The sequence below is a fragment of the Juglans microcarpa x Juglans regia genome, chromosome 2D (genome assembly GCF_004785595.1).
Source record: "Juglans microcarpa x Juglans regia isolate MS1-56 chromosome 2D, Jm3101_v1.0, whole genome shotgun sequence".
In the NCBI taxonomy this organism is placed as follows: domain Eukaryota; kingdom Viridiplantae; phylum Streptophyta; class Magnoliopsida; order Fagales; family Juglandaceae; genus Juglans; species Juglans microcarpa x Juglans regia.
Window position 1 is genome coordinate 16,563,025 of NC_054596.1, and position 20,682 is coordinate 16,583,706.

General features: G+C 36.3%; 1 protein-coding gene across 3 annotated transcripts; it reads right to left on the reverse strand.

Annotated features, from left to right (window-relative positions):
* Window positions 1–4,850: 4,850 nt before the first annotated feature.
* On the reverse strand, window positions 4,851–19,497 carry LOC121248589 (CLIP-associated protein-like). Of its 3 annotated transcripts, none has more exons than XM_041147094.1 (21): window positions 18,938–19,497; window positions 18,374–18,529; window positions 18,224–18,286; window positions 16,557–16,625; window positions 16,175–16,340; window positions 14,911–15,069; window positions 14,637–14,734; window positions 13,072–13,146; window positions 12,920–12,988; window positions 12,765–12,850; window positions 12,560–12,677; window positions 10,591–10,689; window positions 10,149–10,506; window positions 8,198–9,948; window positions 7,977–8,078; window positions 7,169–7,273; window positions 6,917–6,991; window positions 6,770–6,838; window positions 6,547–6,615; window positions 6,146–6,247; window positions 4,851–5,269 (listed from the first exon to the last, which is right to left on the reverse strand). In XM_041147094.1, exons 1-21 carry the CDS (start codon window positions 19,268–19,270, stop codon window positions 5,108–5,110), a joined length of 4,284 nt encoding a protein of 1,427 aa, XP_041003028.1. In that variant the 5' UTR covers window positions 19,271–19,497; the 3' UTR covers window positions 4,851–5,107. The 3 variants fall into 3 exon arrangements, with proteins under 3 accessions (XP_041003028.1, XP_041003029.1, XP_041003027.1); XM_041147095.1 differs by having other exon boundaries at window positions 8,198–9,864; window positions 14,911–15,072; XM_041147093.1 differs by having other exon boundaries at window positions 14,911–15,072.
* Window positions 19,498–20,682: the final 1,185 nt, after the last annotated feature.

Sequence of the window (20,682 nt, forward strand, 5' to 3'; positions counted from 1 at the left end):
AGCCTAAGGATAAAAAATGAGGTCTTTTGTTATTATGGCGACCGGGTGTAGATGTAGAATCAGTACATGTGAATATTGATGCAGTATCTATTTTAATTTACTCTGATCCTCCTAACCATCTTTGGCTAACTACATATGTTTATGCTCTAGCACAGTGGCAACACAAAGCAAATTTCTGGACCTCACAGGACTCAATTCACAATTCTTTTCCCTGCCCTTGGATTTGCATCGGAGATTTCAATGATTTATTAAACCAAAATGAGAAAATTGGAAGGCGTCCAGTAACATCTTCATCAATTGGAGGATTAAGAAATTTGATGGAAAAACATGGTCTAATCAATATTGGTTTCTGAGGGCCCTCATTTACATGGACAAAACAATCGACACGGGAAGATTGTGATCAGAGAAAGGCTAGATCGAGGGATTACAAGCACACAATGACGATTATTATTTCCTGATGCCACAATTCACCACCTTACTTCATCGGCATTAGAACATCATCCACTTCTTCTCTATACAACAAAAGTGACAAAACGAGCCTCATCTTTCAAGTTTAAAGAATTCTGGACCTGAGAATCTCCCAGTCAAATAATTATTCAGGAAGCCTAGAGCAAGCATTTCAGTGGAAATCCAGCTTTCATACTATGCAGCAAAATCAAGGTCACTAAAGAATCTCTAAAACACTGGAACAAAGTCCACTTTGGTAAGATCCAAGTTAATATTCAACAAATAGAAAGTGAGCTCAATCAAATCCAATGCAACTTCCCAAGCCCGCAAAGTCTAGTAAAAGAGAAGCAGTTACAAGCGAAGCTCCAAGATTAGCTGAAACATGAAGAAACGCTAAGGCGTAAAAAATCACGAATCAATTGGCTCACTACATCGGATCTGAATACAAATAAAGTTCTACCATCTCTCCACAACAACTCGAAGAAGAGGTAATGAAATTGACTCCATCAAAATCAGCCCAGGTAACTGGACAATGGGCCAAAATATCATTGAAATGTCTTTCATTAATTATTTTTAAGTCTTTCTATGCCACTTCGAACCTAGTCATCCCAGAAGACTTGAAAAATCTTTTTGAACAACAAATAACAGATCAAGAAAATAATTTCCTATCTGCACTTCCTACGGAAGAAGAAATTTATCGAGCACTAAAGCAAATTCCAAACCATAAAGTTTCGGGTTCAGACAGAATGAAAGCTCTCTTCTACAAATATTACTGGAAGACCATAAAAAAAAAAAAAGAAGTCATAGCTGCAGTCCAGAATTTTTTAGAAGTGGAAAATTGCTAAAGCATATGAACCATACCAACATAGCGCTTATCCCAAAAATTTCCAATTCATGCTCCCTTCAAAATTATCAACCAATCAGCTTGACCAATGTCATATACAAAACCATTACAAAAATTCTGGCAAATTGCTTAAAGAAAACACTCCTAAATATTATTTTCCCTTTGCAAACAGCTTTCGTCCCGAGCCGCAACATAAAAAATAAAAATAAATAACTCTATAATTGCCCATGAGGTGTTTCACCATCTCAAGCGGAAGACGAGGAGAAAGGGCTAAATGGCGATAAAGCTAGATATGAAAAAATATTTCAACTATATTGAATGGGATTTCTTATTTGCTGTAATGAAGGCACTGTGATATGGCAGAACATGGATCAACTGGATCAAAGAATGTGTAATGACAACCTCCTCAATCCTCATCAATGGCTCTCCAAGATGTTTTCTCAAAGCGCAAAGAGGACTTAGACAAGGAGATCCCATTTCTCCATTCCTTTTCATCTTATGCACATAGGTGCTTTCAAGATTAATAGCAAAATCGGAAGCTACGGGAAATCTAGAAGGTGTCAAGCTGAGCCGAAGTTGCCCTTTTATATCTCATTTATTTTTTGCGGATGATCTAATCATTTTCAGGAAATCATATGAGAAAACGGCCCAAACCATGAGCGACAACCTAGAGAAATACCAAGATTTGTCAGGTAAAAGAGTCAACAAAGCAAAATCATCAATTTTCATTACCCGAAACACCAACCAAGCCACAAAAGCAATGATCCTGGCCAAAATGCAATACAGTGAATCAACATCTATAATGAAGTATTTGGGGATTCCGACATCTTTTGGAAGGTCAAAGAAAGTGAACTACAAAGAACTAATGGAAAATATAAATAGGAAGCTAGAGGGCTGGAAATCAAAATTATTATCACAAGCAGACAGAACAATGCTCATCAGAACAGTGGCAAGCTTGATTCCCAAGTACCAAATGTCTACGCATCTTCTAACAAAATCAGTATGCAAAGCGCTAAATAAAAGTTTTAAGAATTTCTGGTGGGGAACGACAAAAGAGCAAAAGCACAATCTATATTTAAAATCTTGGAAATCGATCTACCAACCAAAAAGAGAAGAAGGCTTAGGACTAAGGCTAATGGAAAATATGAACTTAGCACTTCTAGCAAAAACAGGATGGAAAATGAGCCAACCCAACTCAAGTTTGTGGCATTCACTACTGTCTAAGAAATATTTGAACACAAATTCATTCTGGTAGGCAACCTCAAAAGTGGCAGATTCATGTTTCTGGAAAGGAATTATGAAGACGAAGAAGCTACTAGGAAAAGGTACATGCTTTCAAATCTATAACGACCTTTCGGTTAAAGTGTGGTCAGACTCATGGATACCAACTCTAGAAAATTATAGACCAAAATCGTTGAACCAAAATACTGAAATCTCTCCATCTCTTAAAGTCTCTAATCTTATTAGCCAAACTACCCACACCTGGAACATTCAGAAATTGCAAAACCTTTTCCAGCAAGATAGCATACGAGAAATTCAAAAATTCTGTTGCCTTATGCTGGCCAAAGATCGGACTGTCCAATTTGGATACATAGCCAAAATGAAAAATTTTCTGTCAAAACAGCTTACCATCTTGCAGCACAATTTGCAAATACATTTATGTCAAATCTCCATAATTTCTCAAAGGGAAGAATCTGGAAACTAAAAATTCATGATCGCCATAAGCTCCTCCTATAGAAAATTTTTTGGAACATAATACCAACCAAAGAAAGGCTAAAGAGTTTCATTCCAAATATTCCATCCTTTAACTATCCATCGTGCGAAGAAAAAGAAGAAATTGTGTTCTATCTTTTTATTGAATGCCCAATTACCATAATTCTATGGAGTTAAAGCAGCTGGCCATCAAATCTCTCATCACTAGCAATCACTACAATGCAATAATGGATACAGATTATCATTGATCCCAAAGTGAAATTGGGGTTAAATTCACAAGAAGAACATCCTTTCCAATTATTTGCAGTCCTGATAATAGATTTTATCTGGAAAATGAGGAATGATGTAGTCCACAACCAAACAGTTTTTTCTCTAAAGAATGCAAAGGAGCAGTTGGACACTTCATACCAAGAAAATTTATATGCATGGAAACAAAAGGCGAAATCAGGTCAATCACAAAAATGGCAAACCCCTTCCAAATATCAAACAAGTATATCATTTGATGTTGTAGTACAAGATTCTTACTCGACATCCTCAGCGGTAAGTCGAGATTCAGAGGAGAATATTGTAGAAATCTAGACAAAAAAAAAATACTACCACAACACATTTCATAGCATAAGCCCAGGTAGCAAAACTTGCACTCAAAATGGCAGAACATTTACAAAATGGCAAAACAATACTAAAGGAGATGCACAACTTGTGATTTTGGCAATCCAAGGAGAATTGACTGTTTGGCAAATTAACCTCATTACTGAAGACATTGCTCAAGTGTTGAAAAATCAAAACGATTGGAGCATTAAAAAAATAGATTGATCTCAAAATCGATGTGCACACTCGGTGGCGCAACTGGTAGCAACCAACCATATTTTTGGTAGGATACACATTGAAAAATTACCTTCTTTGTATTTTGCATATTGATAGCGGAAGGATCCTCCTACTAGCTTGTAATTTATCATCTTTTATGAAAGGATGCTTGATTGGGGGGAGGGGGCAATTTGGAGATTGTATAGGAACGCGAGCTTGCTAGACTTTTCATACCCTGGTTTTGTGATTTAGTGATTTTTTTGTATTCCCCAAGGTAACTTACCACGGTTTTTCTTAATAATCGAGTATTTATATATTAAGAAAAATACTCAGAATAGCGTCCTCAACTTCAACAACAACAAAATAAATAAAAAAAAAAAATCTAATTATCATCAATTGGTGTCTGGCATGTCCTTCCAAATTGTTTGGTCATGAAAGTACACTTCCACCGCCGATCTCTCACACTCAACAACTAATTGCTATGGCTTAAGAAAATGTTTACCTCTCTTCTGGGTAGTTGTCTAGCGGCCATAACAAACTGAAATGAGACCAATTTGGAAACCGTGGAGTAACTATAGTTGACATGGGCATATTAATTTGGGGCTGTACCTAAATTGGTGAAAACTGGAATGATTCCCAACTCCAAGACTCGAGTGAATGAATTGGGCCAAAAATGGACCACTCCCAACTGGAGAATCTTGCTTTCCCTATATATGTGATGCTCTAACCAGAAAAAGAAAAGGCGAAGGAATATATTACCACATCTCTCGTGCGCTGAAATCCAAAATTCCAACAAATCCACCAACTTACCAATCTCACAACTATTTAATGATTTTTGAAACGCAAAATTGGCTAATCAATGATTTTTTTGGCCTCTTCACATGAATACAGTAATTTTCGGTTAATCCAACCAAAAACAAAAAATTAATAATACAATAGTGGCATTTTCTTTGATTACCTACCATCTGCGTTGAGCGAGCATGTAAAACTACAAGCGCACCATCAAGAATACAAAATGTAAGCATCGAGTAGGATTTTCTTCTTCCCCAAAAACCTTCTTCCATATTATAGATCATGCTCTTAAGAATGTATATTACAATATTGGCACGATATAGTACAATCCAAACATATAAAATAACGAAGAAAATTAAAAAAAGAAATTCCGTATTAAAAAATAGGAAAGAAGAAAAAACAAAGAAAACCCGCCTCTGCAATGCATTCACACAATATACAAAATACACAACAATGAATGAGCTAACACTCAAAAGTCAAAACCAACATCACTGGGATCAAACTCCGCTAATCATGATTTGCATCTACTGCAGTGCCTGTCCTAGCCTGTGAGATTCGATTAGCATATATTGTAACCAACCGCAGTTGTGTGCTGTTAAGCCCCTCCAAGTATGGCAAGAATGCTTTTCCAAGCATGATATAAATATCCACTAGACAGAAAACAACAGTCTGTACGACCCAAAATTGACATTTAAAAAAAAAAAAACAAAACAAAACAAAATTAGAATTAGACCAGAAAAGGAGAGGGGAAAATAATTAAGTTCATATTCCCGTGATAATGAGCGCATTAAAAGCATTAATATCTAGGGTTAATCGGAAAACTTTAGTGTTCTATGCTATCTCCGTGTCAACGTCATATTGTTCCGATCAGTAGTATTGTTCTGTAAAGAAAAAGGGTGGGAAAGGGGGAAACTATAACTAAGCTTCTCATCTCATCCTTGTTCTGACTTGCTCATCAGCACTCTACTAGGTCCCAAAGCTATTTTTTCACCTCCGATATTCTTTTCACTTCTAAAAAAACAAATAAATCATCTGAGGTGGCCAAAAAAGGACAGCAAATATTGCAGGCATTCTTTTAATCTCGAAGTAAATGTTAGAAAAAACCCAATTGAATCCTAATTCAGAATCAAACCCAGGATGACGAAGTTTAACTCATCCCAAGCCTGGCATTTGACCACTAGGCTACACCCGATTCGTAAACAGGCTTTTCTCAACCATATTAACAAGACATGCACAAAGGGGTTTGGCTATATTAATTAGTAATGACGAGTGATGAGAAGATAAAGCTTACAGCTTTTACACTTCTTACATAATGGAAGGAAAAGAGAGTAGAGAAGCATTTTAAAGAAATAGGATCAGTGTTCCTTAAATATTGTCTCACCAAATTTCCAGTTCTGAGGATTAAGTATAATATAAGCCTAAAATTTTTCCAACATTACACGTGATCCAAGCATACTGTTATGGTGCAGAATTTTATTTTATTTTTTCGAAAGTAATAATGGTGCAGATATTAATATTATCAAGTGCAGATAAAAATACTAGTACCTTGCGAACATCTGCACTCTGATTTCCAAATGCTTCAAAAAGAGCAGGCAAAAATGAGGGTAGCTGAGCCATCAGTTCCTCCTGCGAGAGACGACCCGCAAGCTGAAAAGGAAACAAAGGGTCATAACAAAATGGTGTGAATAAAAATAGCACAAGAACTGAAAGAAAACACATTGCAAATTGGATTGGGTAACAAATACGTTGCAATAAATATTTCACTTGATTCATCATTTGTACATAAAAGAGTTTTTTTTTTTTTTTTTTTTTTTTTTAATTAAAGAGAAGGTAGTCACATGTCCAATAGTGACCTCTACCCAAATTTATAAAAGAGTTAGATATGCTTTAGAGAGAGAGAGAGAGAGAGAGTTACAAGTCAAATCAGTGGATGTTCTGGGAAATACCTTGGTCAAACAGTTTATGCAAGTAACAAGAGTTTTCTCATCTTCAGTAACCAATAAAGGGACAATAACCTGCAACATCATTAATGAGAGCATCTCTATTATGTTTTCATAAAAGATGGGTTAACAAAGCCAAACGTCTTTCTTCATGTCTTTTACAGGGGAGGCGATGGAACTGAACAGATATGAGAGAGAGAGAGAGAGAGAGAGTTTCTCATCCACATACACTTAAACATCTAAACGGATCATACTGCAACAAAACAGCAGTCAAGCAGTGCTCCGCTTCATTTGAAACCTGAATGTGAAATAGAAAGAATAAGACATGGGAAAGAAAGTGCAGAGTAAATAAAATATATCAACAAAGATAAGTTACTTTGGGAACCATATCCTTTGTAACATGAAGCAGCTTCTCAATCACTATCTCAACAGAATCTTCCATTGCATCTTTCTAGAAACAAGAAACCACAGGGAAAAAAGGTGAGGAAAGGGAGGAAATAAAAGACATTTGTTAAGCATGATATACCCATAAGCAGGAAAAGAAAATATAATGATAATTAAAACAATATGAACGCCACCATCCAGAATATACTCACTAGATATGTGTATGTCTATATACATAACAAACCTGGTTTTTTAGCATTTCACTAATCAATGAAAGAGCAAGTTCCCGAATTAAGGAATCAGAATCATCTGACACCTCGAGTACAACTGTCAGAATCTGATTGAAGTACTGCAAATATACAACAAAACATCATTAGCATAAACTTAGATATATCCTGAAACGTTGCCAAGTAAAAGCCGATATAATTTTTTTTTTTATAAGTAAAAAAGCTGACATAATATCAAAACTCTGTTCTCACTGGCAGAGAAAAATCACATTAGTTTTACTAAACTCCACATCATCACTACTACTCAAAATTTATTGCTCACAAAGAAACGTGCACACAGCAAAGAATAAAAAAAGTTAATTAACAATTCATGAAAAGCAAACATATAAAAACTTCTTAAAAAGTAAAAGAATAGAGAACGAAATCAAGCAATAACACTCCACATGTGCTTGGTTAAAGCATAAAAAGCTTGACATATACAATGCTATTTCTCTAACAAAAGATTTAAAAATATAAACTTCATTAACATCCATTGGTAGTCTATGGAAACTGCAAGATAGTTAAAAAGTGAATGAGTTGAATAGGCAAGATCCTACTGCAAATTATTTCGTGTCCCACTAAAGTTTCCAAACACTTGATAGAACAAGACAACGGGATAACTCCATACAGATGAATGTCATTTAAGAATATTGCTTTTCTGCCTGATCACAAGAATATTATCATCCAATCTAGCCTTCATTCCGTTAGTAAATAGGTACACACACAAGCATACATTAACACATTAAGTGCACCATGATAGCTTGCAAATGTGGAAACTGATCATACCTTAGTCCAAATAGAGTGATCATTGGCCATAGAAGCCTCAATTAACTGCTGAAGAGCACCCCGCTTACTTGCAGTAGGGTTCTCATTATTCCCATTACTTATCTGAAGTAGAAGAAGGTAAACCTTAACCTCTTGTGAAATTGCAGTAAATCTTATCGGCACAATTTTGAGGAAAAAAAAAAAACTAATGAGTTTCAAACTTCAGATGTCACACAACTCACCACATGAAGAATTTGAGGAATGCTCGGTCCTGCATCTGGCATGGGGATAATATCAACAACTTTTGGTTTGTATTGGTCAAGGTCCAACTCTGTTGGAGCTTCATTAGAATGGCCCAAGGCTTCTGAAAACCCCAACAGGTCTGACTTCATCAGACCATTAACATCCAGACGAGTAGACAAACCTTCTATGCTTTCACTATTGTCAAGATTTTCTAGTTGGCTAGACCACGAGCCCAAATGCTGACCAGTAGGATTGACAGAGTAAGATAGCTCCTTGGTTTTGGAACCTACAATGTCAGCATTAGAATTTGCATCAAAACTCTGATACAGGTTCTCATGAGTTTCATCAGAAACTGCTTGGCCAATATTTCCGGTAGAACCCCACTTCCTCCCACCATCACCATCGGAAGCAGCAGAATATCTTCCATAGAAATTAATCTTCTTTGATGCACCAATAAATCCTTCTTCAGAGGATGTTCCAACAACATCAGATGGGTCATAAGACTTGAGTCGCTGTCGCTCTTTCTTGTTCTGCAAAAAGTTCATTAGGTCAACTTCAATTCGAGGAGTGTGCTGTTTAAGGGCTCGTCTCAAGGAATTCTGCTCTTCGACTGATAAACTAAGAATAAAATTCAGGACTGATGTTGAATCAAAGTGGGAGTAAACAGATATAATGCACGTAATAGCTGCTTCCTTAAGCTTAGTGTTCTTATCGTGGACCAAAGGAGCCAATTTAGCAAGCCATAATTTAAGAATCCCGATATTGCCATAACCTTCAGAATTCATTGCATGCTTGTTAAAGGAACTGATAGCAAAATCAATAACAGCTAATTTGGCCTTTGGTGATCTCTGTTCATCTAGTGAGCGGAGCAAAGCTGGTAGGAGAGAATCTGTACTGTAAGTTTTGCTTACAACTTCCAAAGTTGTAGCACATGTTTGCCTAACTAACTCCTTTGGGTCAATCAACCGTGAGAAAACATGGGGTAATATTCTTTCAATGTAACTCTCAAACGGCTTTCGGCAAGATGGAATAATATCTGCTAGTGTCGAGAGAGCAGCCTGTGCAACTTTATGGTGGGGATCATCCAAGTGCTGAAAAAACAACTTCATTACCTTCTCAAAATTCTGGACTACTTCTTGAATACCTTTGGGGCCTTGCTGTAGCAAAGAACGAAGATAATTGAAAGCAGCAACCCTAGCAGACCAGTCAGAACTTGCACTGAGTCCTTCACTCAGAGCATCGCTAAGCGATGCTGGACCATCTACATAATTTGACATCTCCCCAAGTGACAGCTGGCTATCATCAAAACTCTTTCTCCGGCCTGCAGACATCCTTCCAGCAACATGCTTTCTTAGAAGTGGCCTCTGAAAATTGGGTACATAATTGTTTTGCGTCTCCCTGAAGTTTCCATCTTTGTAAGGTGTATCCATATACTGCCTATCAATGTTGGGATTCATAAATCGCCTAGCTTCCCTTGTGTCATTGTTCTCTTCTGAAGACCTCTTAGTTGAGTATGATGAAAATGCCGGCAAAGGGTCATTTGCCACATTACCTCGAGATGACAATTTACCAGAATCTTTGGAAGCTTGAATCTGGGTGATGATGTCAGACAAACCTAAGCCACCATTTCGGTTACTACCTCTGCTGATACTAGATGTAGTTGACTCTGCCAGTAAAGAGTTTGTAAGATGATTAGAAGCTGGGACAGCGGGAGGGAATGGTGGATCACGAGATGATGGAGGGTCAACTCCTGCACTAGGGGCAATAATAGAAAAATTTACCACTCACAAGTTGGCCAAATTACTTCATTATATTTTTTTAACAAAAAATAAATAAACATTAACCTTAATAACAAGAATAATCACTGCATCACTAAATGATTTCATGCATGAGACTCGACAACAAGTTTTTAATGGAAGAAAAAAATTAATAAGCTATGTAATTTGGTACCTAGATCCAAACTAGATGATCGGATTGTTGAAGAATTATGTTTCTCTGACAAATCCAAACCTCTAAGCATGCTCTCAATGGCAGTGACCTTCTGTTTGCTAGCATTCAAAACACTTTCAAGACTCCGTTCACTGCCTTTACTGAGTGACTTTGGTTGTGACAGAAGTAGTCCGGAAGACAGAGATGTCCCTGACTGTAAACTTGAACTTCTATCCATTGCAACAATAGCAGAAGTTCCATACCCAACTAGATTTGAGGGAGCAGACGATTGAGATGCAAAAGATGTCAGTGCACCTCTATCACGAATGGAAGGAGAAGCATGTCGCCTATGTATGCCTCCATCCTCCTCATTTATTATCTGTACAAAAAATGTTCACTTCAAGAAATGACTTTTGCCAAAGCAAAGAGAAAAAAAATCCTCGAGGTTAAAAGAAACATGTACCCTTTGAATAACAGGATCAAAGGATGAAAATAACCGCCTGGAACGCTCTGGCCAAGTTTTTGCAAACATTCTGTAGCACATTCTTGCAGTTGATCGTACCTGCCAAGTTGAATACCTTGAGCATTTATAATTACGTGCACCAATAATTAGTTACAATAACAATGATGATAAGTGCTTCAAGATTAACCCATAAACCCATCAGGTCATACTCATTCCAAACCTCTCTCTCTCTCTCTCTCTCTCTCTCTCTCTCTCTCTATATATATATATATATATATCTCCATAAAACTTATATACATATATATGCATGTAATATCTTGGATTGTATTAGATGGTTAATAGGATCTTACATTGCTTGGGAGAGAGAAGTTCAAGCCCTTTACAACGATTCTAAATGCGATACCATATAATGAATGATAAAAGTAGGTGGTGTATAAAGTCTCACATTGTTGGAAAAGAAAAAGTTCTTGCTCTTTATAATGGTTCCAATGGGGCTCCAATCATATCATTGACTAGTCCTTTTAGAGTATAGGCCTAGATGTGGCTTGGGCCTCCCTTGGGACGTTACAAATGGTATTAGAGCCTATTTCAACCAGAAATGTGGGACTTGAGTCATACCACCTACGATGGAAAAGCTCGAAGAGGACGTCAGGAATTTAAAGGGGGAGATTGTGATACTTGATACTGAATGATAAGGATAGGTGCCGAATGAGATCCTATATTGCTTGGAAATGAGAAGTTCTTGCTCTTTATAGTGTTTCTAATAAGCCTCCAATTGTATCATTGACTAGTCCTTTTAGAGTATAGGACCAAATGTGGCTTGAGCTTCACTTTGAGCTTTTCACTAAGGGATTCTAATTCTAAGCTTAACTGGTCCTTTTAGAGTATAGGCCCGAATGTAGCATAGGCTTTCCTTAGGTCATACAAATGGTCGTGCCACATATATGATGGAATAATCTAACAAAGACATCAAGGATTTAAGGGGGGATTGTAATACCCTAAATTGTGTATAGGAAGGTGGTGAATGAGATCTCACATTACTTGGAATGGAGAAGTTCAAGCCCTTTATAATGCTTTCAAGGGGCTCCAATTATAGAATTGACTAGTCCTCCTAGAATATAGGCCCAAGGGTTGGGTTTTTTTTTATAAGTAAGAGGTTAATTTCATTGATAGGAATGAAATAGGCATAGCTTATGTATACAGGAGGTATACAAAAGAGTGCCAAAACACAAGGGTTGTTACATAGCAACTAGATAGGTCCTTTCTCTTGTATTCCACCTTGTATACCTGAGCTTGGCCTATTCTTATTTATACTACCGTTTACTTATCAAAAAAAAAAAAAATATATATATATATATATAAACTAAAGAGAAGAAAAGCACAACTAAAAAAAAGCTAATACAAATTGAAGCATCCAGAGAACCTAAAAGAGAAATTTTCTTTAGCCTAGATTTTGTCATTTTCAACCACACTTAATAATATAACATGCTTGAAGTGGATGTCCATTTAGGTGGTAGACATGAAATCACTTAAAATATGCCACATCAATAAGTGTGACTGGAGATATAAAATTTAAGATTAATAGTAGCATTGCTCAATCTAAAAAGGAGAGACGATCAAAAGCTCAAAGAATTAGAAAATTTGAAAACAACACACATAAAAGCATATCCTTCATCATGCATAGATGATGCTCTTGTATATGTCCCATGTACTTGGGCTATTGTCTACCCTTATTATCAATAAAACTTTGTTTACCAATAAAAAAACAAAACATATCCTTCAGCTTATGAATGGGAAGTTGTATTGTAACTCTTATTGTGAAGGCTACAAGGACAACCATAACTATGACCGACATGCATGTGGCAAGGGCAAGCATAACCTATCATTCATACCAAGCCAAAAAACCACGCAAAGCGCATGTCTAAATCCAGTGATAATAACAAATTAGACCAACTCCAAATATAACTACCTCGCTCATTGCATCTGCAACACAACACCTTATAAGATCTTCATAAAGATCCGCTGATCGCTGTATTTCAGGCGCATCAGCCCAATATTCCAATATCAACAGTGCGTATTCACAACACCTACAGTACAAAAGAATATAAATTGTGATTGAAAAAATGACAAAACTCCTTCCTCTAAGATTAAAGAAAAAGGTGGTATAGCCATACCTTGCACGAAGAATTGCACTACGGTCGTTTTTTGCAGAATCAGCTATACGAGGGAGCACACGGGCAACTTTGCAGTTCCGCAACATCTGTAAAGCAAGAAGATAAGAAGAAAGAGGCAACTACAAAATAATGAAGAAAATAAAAGTTAGCATTACCGTTTTTATGCAGTTATCTGCAGAATCTGCAATTACAAGTACAGTGATCACAACCAGCTTGAAAAGGACCTGATTATCATATCATAAAAGTATTAAAATCTTTCAAAATATCAAGATTTCTATAGTCAGGAAAAAAAAAAGTTCGAGCTTACAGGAATGAACATCTCAGCACATGCGTCAAAGTCTCCCAACAGCTCCTTTGACAAAAAGCATAGTAGATGGCATGCCTAGAAAGAATGAAGTATAAGAAAATATATGTATACATAAGACTGTTTGTGTGTGAGTTCTACATATATAACCAAAATATTTTAAGCGGGATGGACTAAATAGATAAGAATTTGTAGTAGAGATACTGTTTGAATCCTGTGCAACTTTCACTGTCTTTTTTCATGTACTGTTATATGACCAAAACCTAGATTATTACGAAATTTCACCTGTCTTTTTTTTGTATGTAACAAAACTTCATTAAAAGGGGCAAAAAACGCAATCTAAGGCCCCGTTTCGATGTTGAGATATCTCAACTCAACATCCAAATATCACTCGAACACACTTTTCAATTTCAAATTTGCAACTTTTTCATCTAATCATTACAACTTTCCCAAACTTCCAAACAAAACACAAAAAAACAATTCAACTTTTGCAAATCTCAAAACAAAAATAATATTAAAAAGTTATATTCAAACAAAATTTTAACTTTATAATATTTTTATTCAACTTTTTTATCTCATTTCCCAAAACTCCATAAAATATCTTAACTCAAACCATTTCAGTATTATTCATAGATTTCTCATCTCATCTCAACATCCAAATGAGACCCAAGTACACAAAATGCATACAAGAAATACTTTTCTTAGCACCGGGTGTCCAAGAAAAAAGTCCTGACTAATCCCAGGGGTGCACAGACCCTCAGCAAGAAGTTTCCCACACATGCACCTCGGATAATTCAAGGCAAAATTCCTCCAACCTGATAGCCCCTAGAAGCTTTTGCACCCAAGGGTCCAAACCTTAGACCTCGATGGAGCATACTACCAAGACTAAGGCTCTTACCACTTGAGTCAACCCCTAGGAGTTGCATACAAGATACACTCCCATTTGAAAGGTTAAATATTCAAGACAAGTCGACAACTATGACCATAAAATAGCGTAGATGTTCCCTTCTTGATAATGCACATGTTAGTCTCCAAGGTACACTCCATATTAGGGCTTGTTTAGATACAGAGACCATCTCAACTCATCTTATCTCATCATTACAACTTTTTCAAATTTCCACACAAAATATAAGAAACAATTCAACTTTTTCAAATTTCAAAACAATAATAATATTAAAAAATAATATTCTAACAATATTTTATTCAACTTATCTAAAACCATCTCATATCAACTCATCTCACTATCCAAACGAGCCCAGTCTCCCCCTCCTGGAATTGATTTGCAGTTGCTTGTGCCAAGACATTTATTTCTCAAGTTTTTTATTCTGATAAATAAAAGAAGTTTTCCAACATTAGGCATAAAGGGCGACAAAGTATGAATGAGAAGTAAAAGATTGAGACAATTGAAAAAATAAATTCAAAGCACACTTCAGAAAACAGCAAATATCAAAAGGCATTGCATTTAACTCAAAAAGGGAGGGAGGAGGGGGGGGAGGGGGGGAGGGAAGGGGGGAGTGAGAGAGAGGAACCTACTAACTGCCACCTGAAACAAGAAAATGCTAGCGCACCTGCTTCACTATGCTAGACCTTCGATCAGATAATTGTGTACTTAGAGGGCCAATAAGTTGCTTCAAGAGTCCTCGGAAGCATGGATAGTCAGCGGCACCTGATGGAAAGCAAACACATAATAAACATTATTAATCAAAATTGTCATATAATTCATCAACATTCTGGCCAACAAAATGTTTGACAGAACATATCACTTTAGAAGCATAGAAAAGTTCAAGCACACGCACAGACAAATGTGCAAGCAAACAGACAAGGAGAGAACGGTAAACCAACCTCCAGAAATAAGGCCTTCAGCTTTCTGCATTGCAGCTATCCGGATAGACCAATCTTTTTCTGGTACAAGGGTAGATGCAATTTTCTCAATTTCCCGTATTAGCTCTTTCTCTGAGTACACTTTGATAGGTTCTATGGGTTTTTCTGTAACATCTCCTTCTGCTGCACAGAATTTTTTTTTATTTGATCCATAAAGAAGAATTTTATTGAGTGGACAGAAACTGCATCCAATATAATAACACCGCCAACACACTACAGAGAAGACAAAGGTAGAATATACCAAAATTTAAAGAAATGCTCCTACATCATGACAATTAGACTTCGCAAGTGAATCGCCGATAGGATCACCAATTTTTCCAGAATTTCCCATGTCCCTCACATACAATTTAACATCTAGCATAGCTTTATTTGTTTGAACAGCTGAGCTAAGGAAGATTCTCACGGTTGATAATTTAAGGAAGAGGTGAGTTTTGGTGATTGATTGATGTTACATGTGCAGATGTAGTGGAGAACCTGTTGACCATCTTTTGCTTCACTGTGATGTTGTCAATGCTTTGTGGATTCATACTTTCATTCTATTTGGAGTGGATTGGGTAATGCCTAGTAGTGTTGGAGGGGACAATTAGGGCTCCACCATTTTGGATTGCTGTGAAACTTCACTCCTTCACTGATGCAGTGTATTTGAATAGAGATTATCAGAGTTCTGAAGCTCCAATATCAATGGGAGAGCTTAAAGTTTTCTTCCTTACTGCAGGTGGCTACTCACTACTGTGATAATGTTCTTTCTTAGCTTTTGGGATTTTCTTCGTTTTCTTTGAATGCTTAGATGTATTTCTTGTATACTTCCTACGTACTTGGATGTCACCACTTTTAGAGATGAAACAAAAATGCATTTAGAAAACTATTTAATATCTCATATATGACAAGAAAAAAAGCCAAGCAATAAATAGTTTAAGTTGAAATCTTGTATTAATAGTAAACCAGACAGGAAATGGCAGTCATCAATGATGCATTGATGCATACATACAAGAAGTAAACCAAAGCAGATTCTGTTGTGAATATGAAAATGACAATTCCAAATAGTTAACATCCAGTTCTAAGGTCACAAGCATGTTTACTGATGAGTTTTTAACTGTTGCATAGAAAACATAATATATAACCAAACAGTTAACCTAAATGGCGAAATATGCATTTGTCACCGAATAAAAACATAAGTTAACCAATGACAGAATATTTGCAATATTTGAGGTGAAAACATCCTAACCTCCAAAAAGAGAAATCTCTCTTGATGAACTCTTAGCCTTTGGACTACTTCTCTTGGGGTTAAGGCTTGCAGGTTTAACGTCCACAGCAGCAAAATTACCTGCAAGTCCATCTGAAGAGCGAAATTGTGGTTCTATCCTCTCTAGCCTGGCATATATATCTTTCACCTGAAATTAATTATTGTGGCATAAGCCAATAACTAAATAAGTAAAAACAAAATTAAGTGGTTGAAAATGTAATAACAACTACCAGTCTGCCTATTCATTGTATATGACACTATCTGAAAGTTAGGCAGACAGAGCAACCTATACGGGCAAGATAATAAAATATGAAGGAGAGGAGACAACAAATTAAGATGGGGATGTTCTCAGTTAGATATTCACCATGGATGAAGGAAGATGGTGGCGCTGAAGTTCATCACGGAATTGAGGCCCAGCCTGTGTATACATCTCCTAAAAACAAACAGAAAAGATCAGATTAGCTTGCATATGGGTACATAAACTCCATCCATTTAAAAAAACTCAGACAAGACTACAGCAACATCTGCGAGAGCAGTTAAGTGAGATTGAAGTATAGAATATCTGGACCTTCCAGTTACATTTTTTTTATCAGTAAATAAGATTTTATTGATGATAAGGATAGGCAATAACCCGAGTACATGGGACATATATCTGGACCTTCCAATTACATATGAATCGTCCCTTCAACTAATATAGCATTGACTTTCCAAAACATTGATTTTGCTTATATTCAATATCAAGCCAACAAATCTACCACGTAAAACTGCATCATACCTCCCACAACATCAATTCTAACCATTCAATTCAGCAAATCAATAGATGATTCCATGCAAAATGCATAAACTGAGAAGGTAATTGCATTCTAGCATAAGTCAATCATGAGGAAAGTTCCAAAGATCATAAATCACATCAGAACATTCACAAATGGTAAGTTTATACTAATGAAGACAACAGATAACAGGTCTTTGAACAGACTGAAACATTGAAACGTTTTCTGGCACAATCCTGGCCAAAAAGGCAATTTCCAAGAATACGATGAAATTCAAATGACAAGAATAAAACCTGTACGTTACAGAAACTTTTTTTTTCTTCTTTCAAAGAATGATAATCCTGGTAACTGAAGAAGGCAGGACACCCTAAAATCTGAAGAGCATACAGATTGTGGAAAGGGCTGGAGATGGACCAAGACCAAGTCCCTAGTTGCTCTGCTGCAAAACTTACTAATTCATCCAAATGATGTAAAACCTCAGAGTCAAAAGAGGCTTATAAAATTTCCAGGAAGTGAAAACTTCATTTTTTATAGGTAAAAAAAATTATTCTTCAAAATTTAAAGCGACAAAAGTTTCATAATATCGTCTCTAATTCCCAACTCTCCCATATCATCTTTGATAATAGTGTGCGTACCATTACACCCTAACTGCCCACTCAGACCACGAGATCTGAGATTTTTATGGTTTAAGCCATGCAACTAGTAGATAGCATAGGACTCACTTAAATCAAAATACACACACACACCAAGCTGATATTTCATTCAAGGCCCTTTTAGGAAAATTTTTCATTAAATTTCCCGCAAGGAATCTAGAAACAAAAGGTGTGGGAAGAGACCCCAAAAATCAGTTGTCCTAAGAGCGAGAAACTCAAACTTATTAGATATGTCCTAATAGTTGGCCCCAACATTATATCTTGTTTTTTATGGCATGGAACCTTACTAACACAGAGCCCTTCAAACCCACTCCTGGGGAGTGAAGTCCAAATACACGACCCCATCCATTCTATCTATTTTAATCTAACAGCATAGAAAAAATCATATCCTTAAAATTAAAGGACAAAAACTTCAATGATCAGAGAAAAGTTATAGCAAATTCTAACAATGTATTGCAATTCTAACTATGTATTAACAAATAGAAAAACAAAGCCAAACTAATAATCAAATCCAGTAGTGACCATAGCTGATCCTCAATATAAAGTAATATGACTTATCAAAAAGCATAAAGGGAAATAAAAGAACTGCAGCAAAGAACAATACCAACCTCGATACACAATATAGCTGCTTCTCTAACACCAGGATTTGAATCATTCAACATCTGCAAAATCTGATAAGTAAACAATTCATAAACTTAGTCTACTTTCCTTGAAAAATCGTCCTGAACATAAAAAAACGTTGTTGTTTATGATTATACCGGAGGAAGAATAGCCCGCTGAAGAGGAAGCTCGGTCGCTGCAAAAAGACCAATTGCTGATGTGACAGTACGAGCGAACTCTTCTCGAACCCTCCAGCTTTTGTGTGTCCAGGCATAAGACCCTGCTCTTTCAACAATGATCGTTGGAGAAGAAACCTACAGAACAATTTTAAGCCCCCTTTGTTTTAGATATAAACATCCTACCCGCCTACCTTAAGCATTCTGACCTTATTCAAAGACATTACGAAACCCCAATAACTAATGCATTTTTTAGAAACTGAACACATTAATTAACGCTATTAAGAAAATTGTGCCTTGGCCCAACTTGCAATAATATTGCAAAGCATACAGCGTAAATTATGTTATAATAGCATGCCTAACCTTGCCTAGTGCCCTAGACATTCTGCTTAAACTGGCTTAAAACAAACTTGACCTTCATCATTAACAAACAAATGTATAGCAAAAAACCAACTATATCAAGCAGCTTTCGAGCCCAACAGCATCTCAGATTCCACCAAAACAACCACACAAAGAGAACAAAAAAAATGGAGCGAGGATTAGTACCTGCATGAGAGTGAGCAAGAGGCGTCGGGACGCATCGCGGACGGGCTGTTTGGCGTCGCCAAGGCGGTCGACGACAGCGGGGACGAGAGCGTTGAAATGAAGCTTGAGATGGTCTCCGGAAAGGACGGCAGCGGAGTCCAAGGCCTGGAGGGCGCCCTGAGAAACCTTGAAGTTGTTGTCCTTGAGGAGATCCATGCAGCAATCGACCAGGGCCGTGGTCTCCGAAGCGGTCAGGCTCTTCCTCGAAGATTCCAGTACCTCTTGGAGTCGCTCCACCCCGGCCATGCGCTCCTTCGTGTCCTTGGCACGCGCAAGCTCTAAGGCCGCCTCCATCGTCGCTCGGATCTGGTGCGGTTCGCTTCAGATCTGAACGCGATTAGCCAAAATCTACGGCATATAGAGAGAGAGTAGGGAGAGAACACGGCTAAAGCCTAAATGTAGTAGAAGGAAATGTTGGTTGAAGCAGCGAGTGTAGCGAGTGTAGCGAGCGAAGCTAGTGAAAGAGAAATGGGAAGAGAGAGAGAGACAGTGAAGGTTGCTTCACTAAAATTGACGGGAAAGATTGGTGAAGCTATGGTTGGGGGCGTGGCAGTTATGGAATTCACCACTTGTTTCGTTTTAATTTACAGTTTGTACCACTGTGCCTTTGTCTGACGGATTTTACCTGTATTTGTTTTTTTTTTTAATTTTTTACTTTTGAAATTCTTTCGTTATTCAGATATTTTACAAAAATCAATATATAAATAAACCTAAAAATTTATATAATTTGATGTAATACATTAGATTGTAAAATTATTTTTATTATAAAATAGATCTAACGAATTATATAAAGTTATATCAATTTATAAATTTATTTTATATAATCTATTTATATTTATAGTAATTCTCATTAAATTATAATATTTATAAATTTCTTTTTATAAAAAATGACTTGTTTGATAAGTGAGAGTATTTCAATATTTTTCTTTATTTTATTATTACTTTTTACTTATTTTTTTATTATTTATTAATTTTTACTTATTTTTTTACTATTATTTAATATTTTTTTTATTATTCATAAATATTTTCAATACTTTTAAGATATTCTACCGCCCAAACCCCAAACCAAGCCTAAGAAGGGAGTTGATTATGCGGTGGCCACCGGCCCAGATGGCGGCAATAGACTTTGGGTCTGTGCCTCCGAATTCCGAGCTGGAGCCTGGTGCCTGGTGGTGTCTTTTTCGTTAATGTCAGCAAAAAATTTTGTGGAATATATGGGAGAGGAAAATTGACAGGGCATTGTTGGGAATTTCAGAGTTATGATGTTTTCTAAAATTTAAAAAAAAAAAAATATATATATATATATATATATATATATATATAATGATGCAGGATGATAATTCACATTAATATTCTATTAATATAAAAATAAAATAAAAGTGCAGTATAATATATATTTTAAAACTGAATTATTAAATTTAATAGAATCGCACTCTAAGCGATATTATATGTAGAATAATTAATTTTAACACCTTTAAATAAATGGTAAGAAAGTGTAATCAAAATTATATCAAATTATTGTAAATATATATGTCTCTATGTCTCTCCCGAATATGATAGTTCAATTGGAATAAATATATAATTGAGTTTTTAATTATTATAAACAAAAATGCTACTTGTACACGGGAGGGGTACCGCCACGTACTCAGGAGTCCACGTGGAATTATTAAAATGGTACGGCTTTAATAATCCCTTCGTTCAATTTC

Coding starts and splice junctions, on each gene's coding strand:
- LOC121248589 (XM_041147093.1), bottom strand. CDS start 19,270: ATGGAGGCGGCCTTAGAGCTTGCGCGTGCCAAGGACACGAAGGAGCGC. Junction 12,851..12,919: donor CAGATAACTGCATAAAAACG/GTAATGCTAACT, acceptor CTTGCTTTACAG/ATGTTGCGGAACTGCAAAGT. Junction 5,270..6,145: donor AGAGTGCAGATGTTCGCAAG/GTACTAGTATTT, acceptor TGGGTCGTACAG/ACTGTTGTTTTCTGTCTAGT.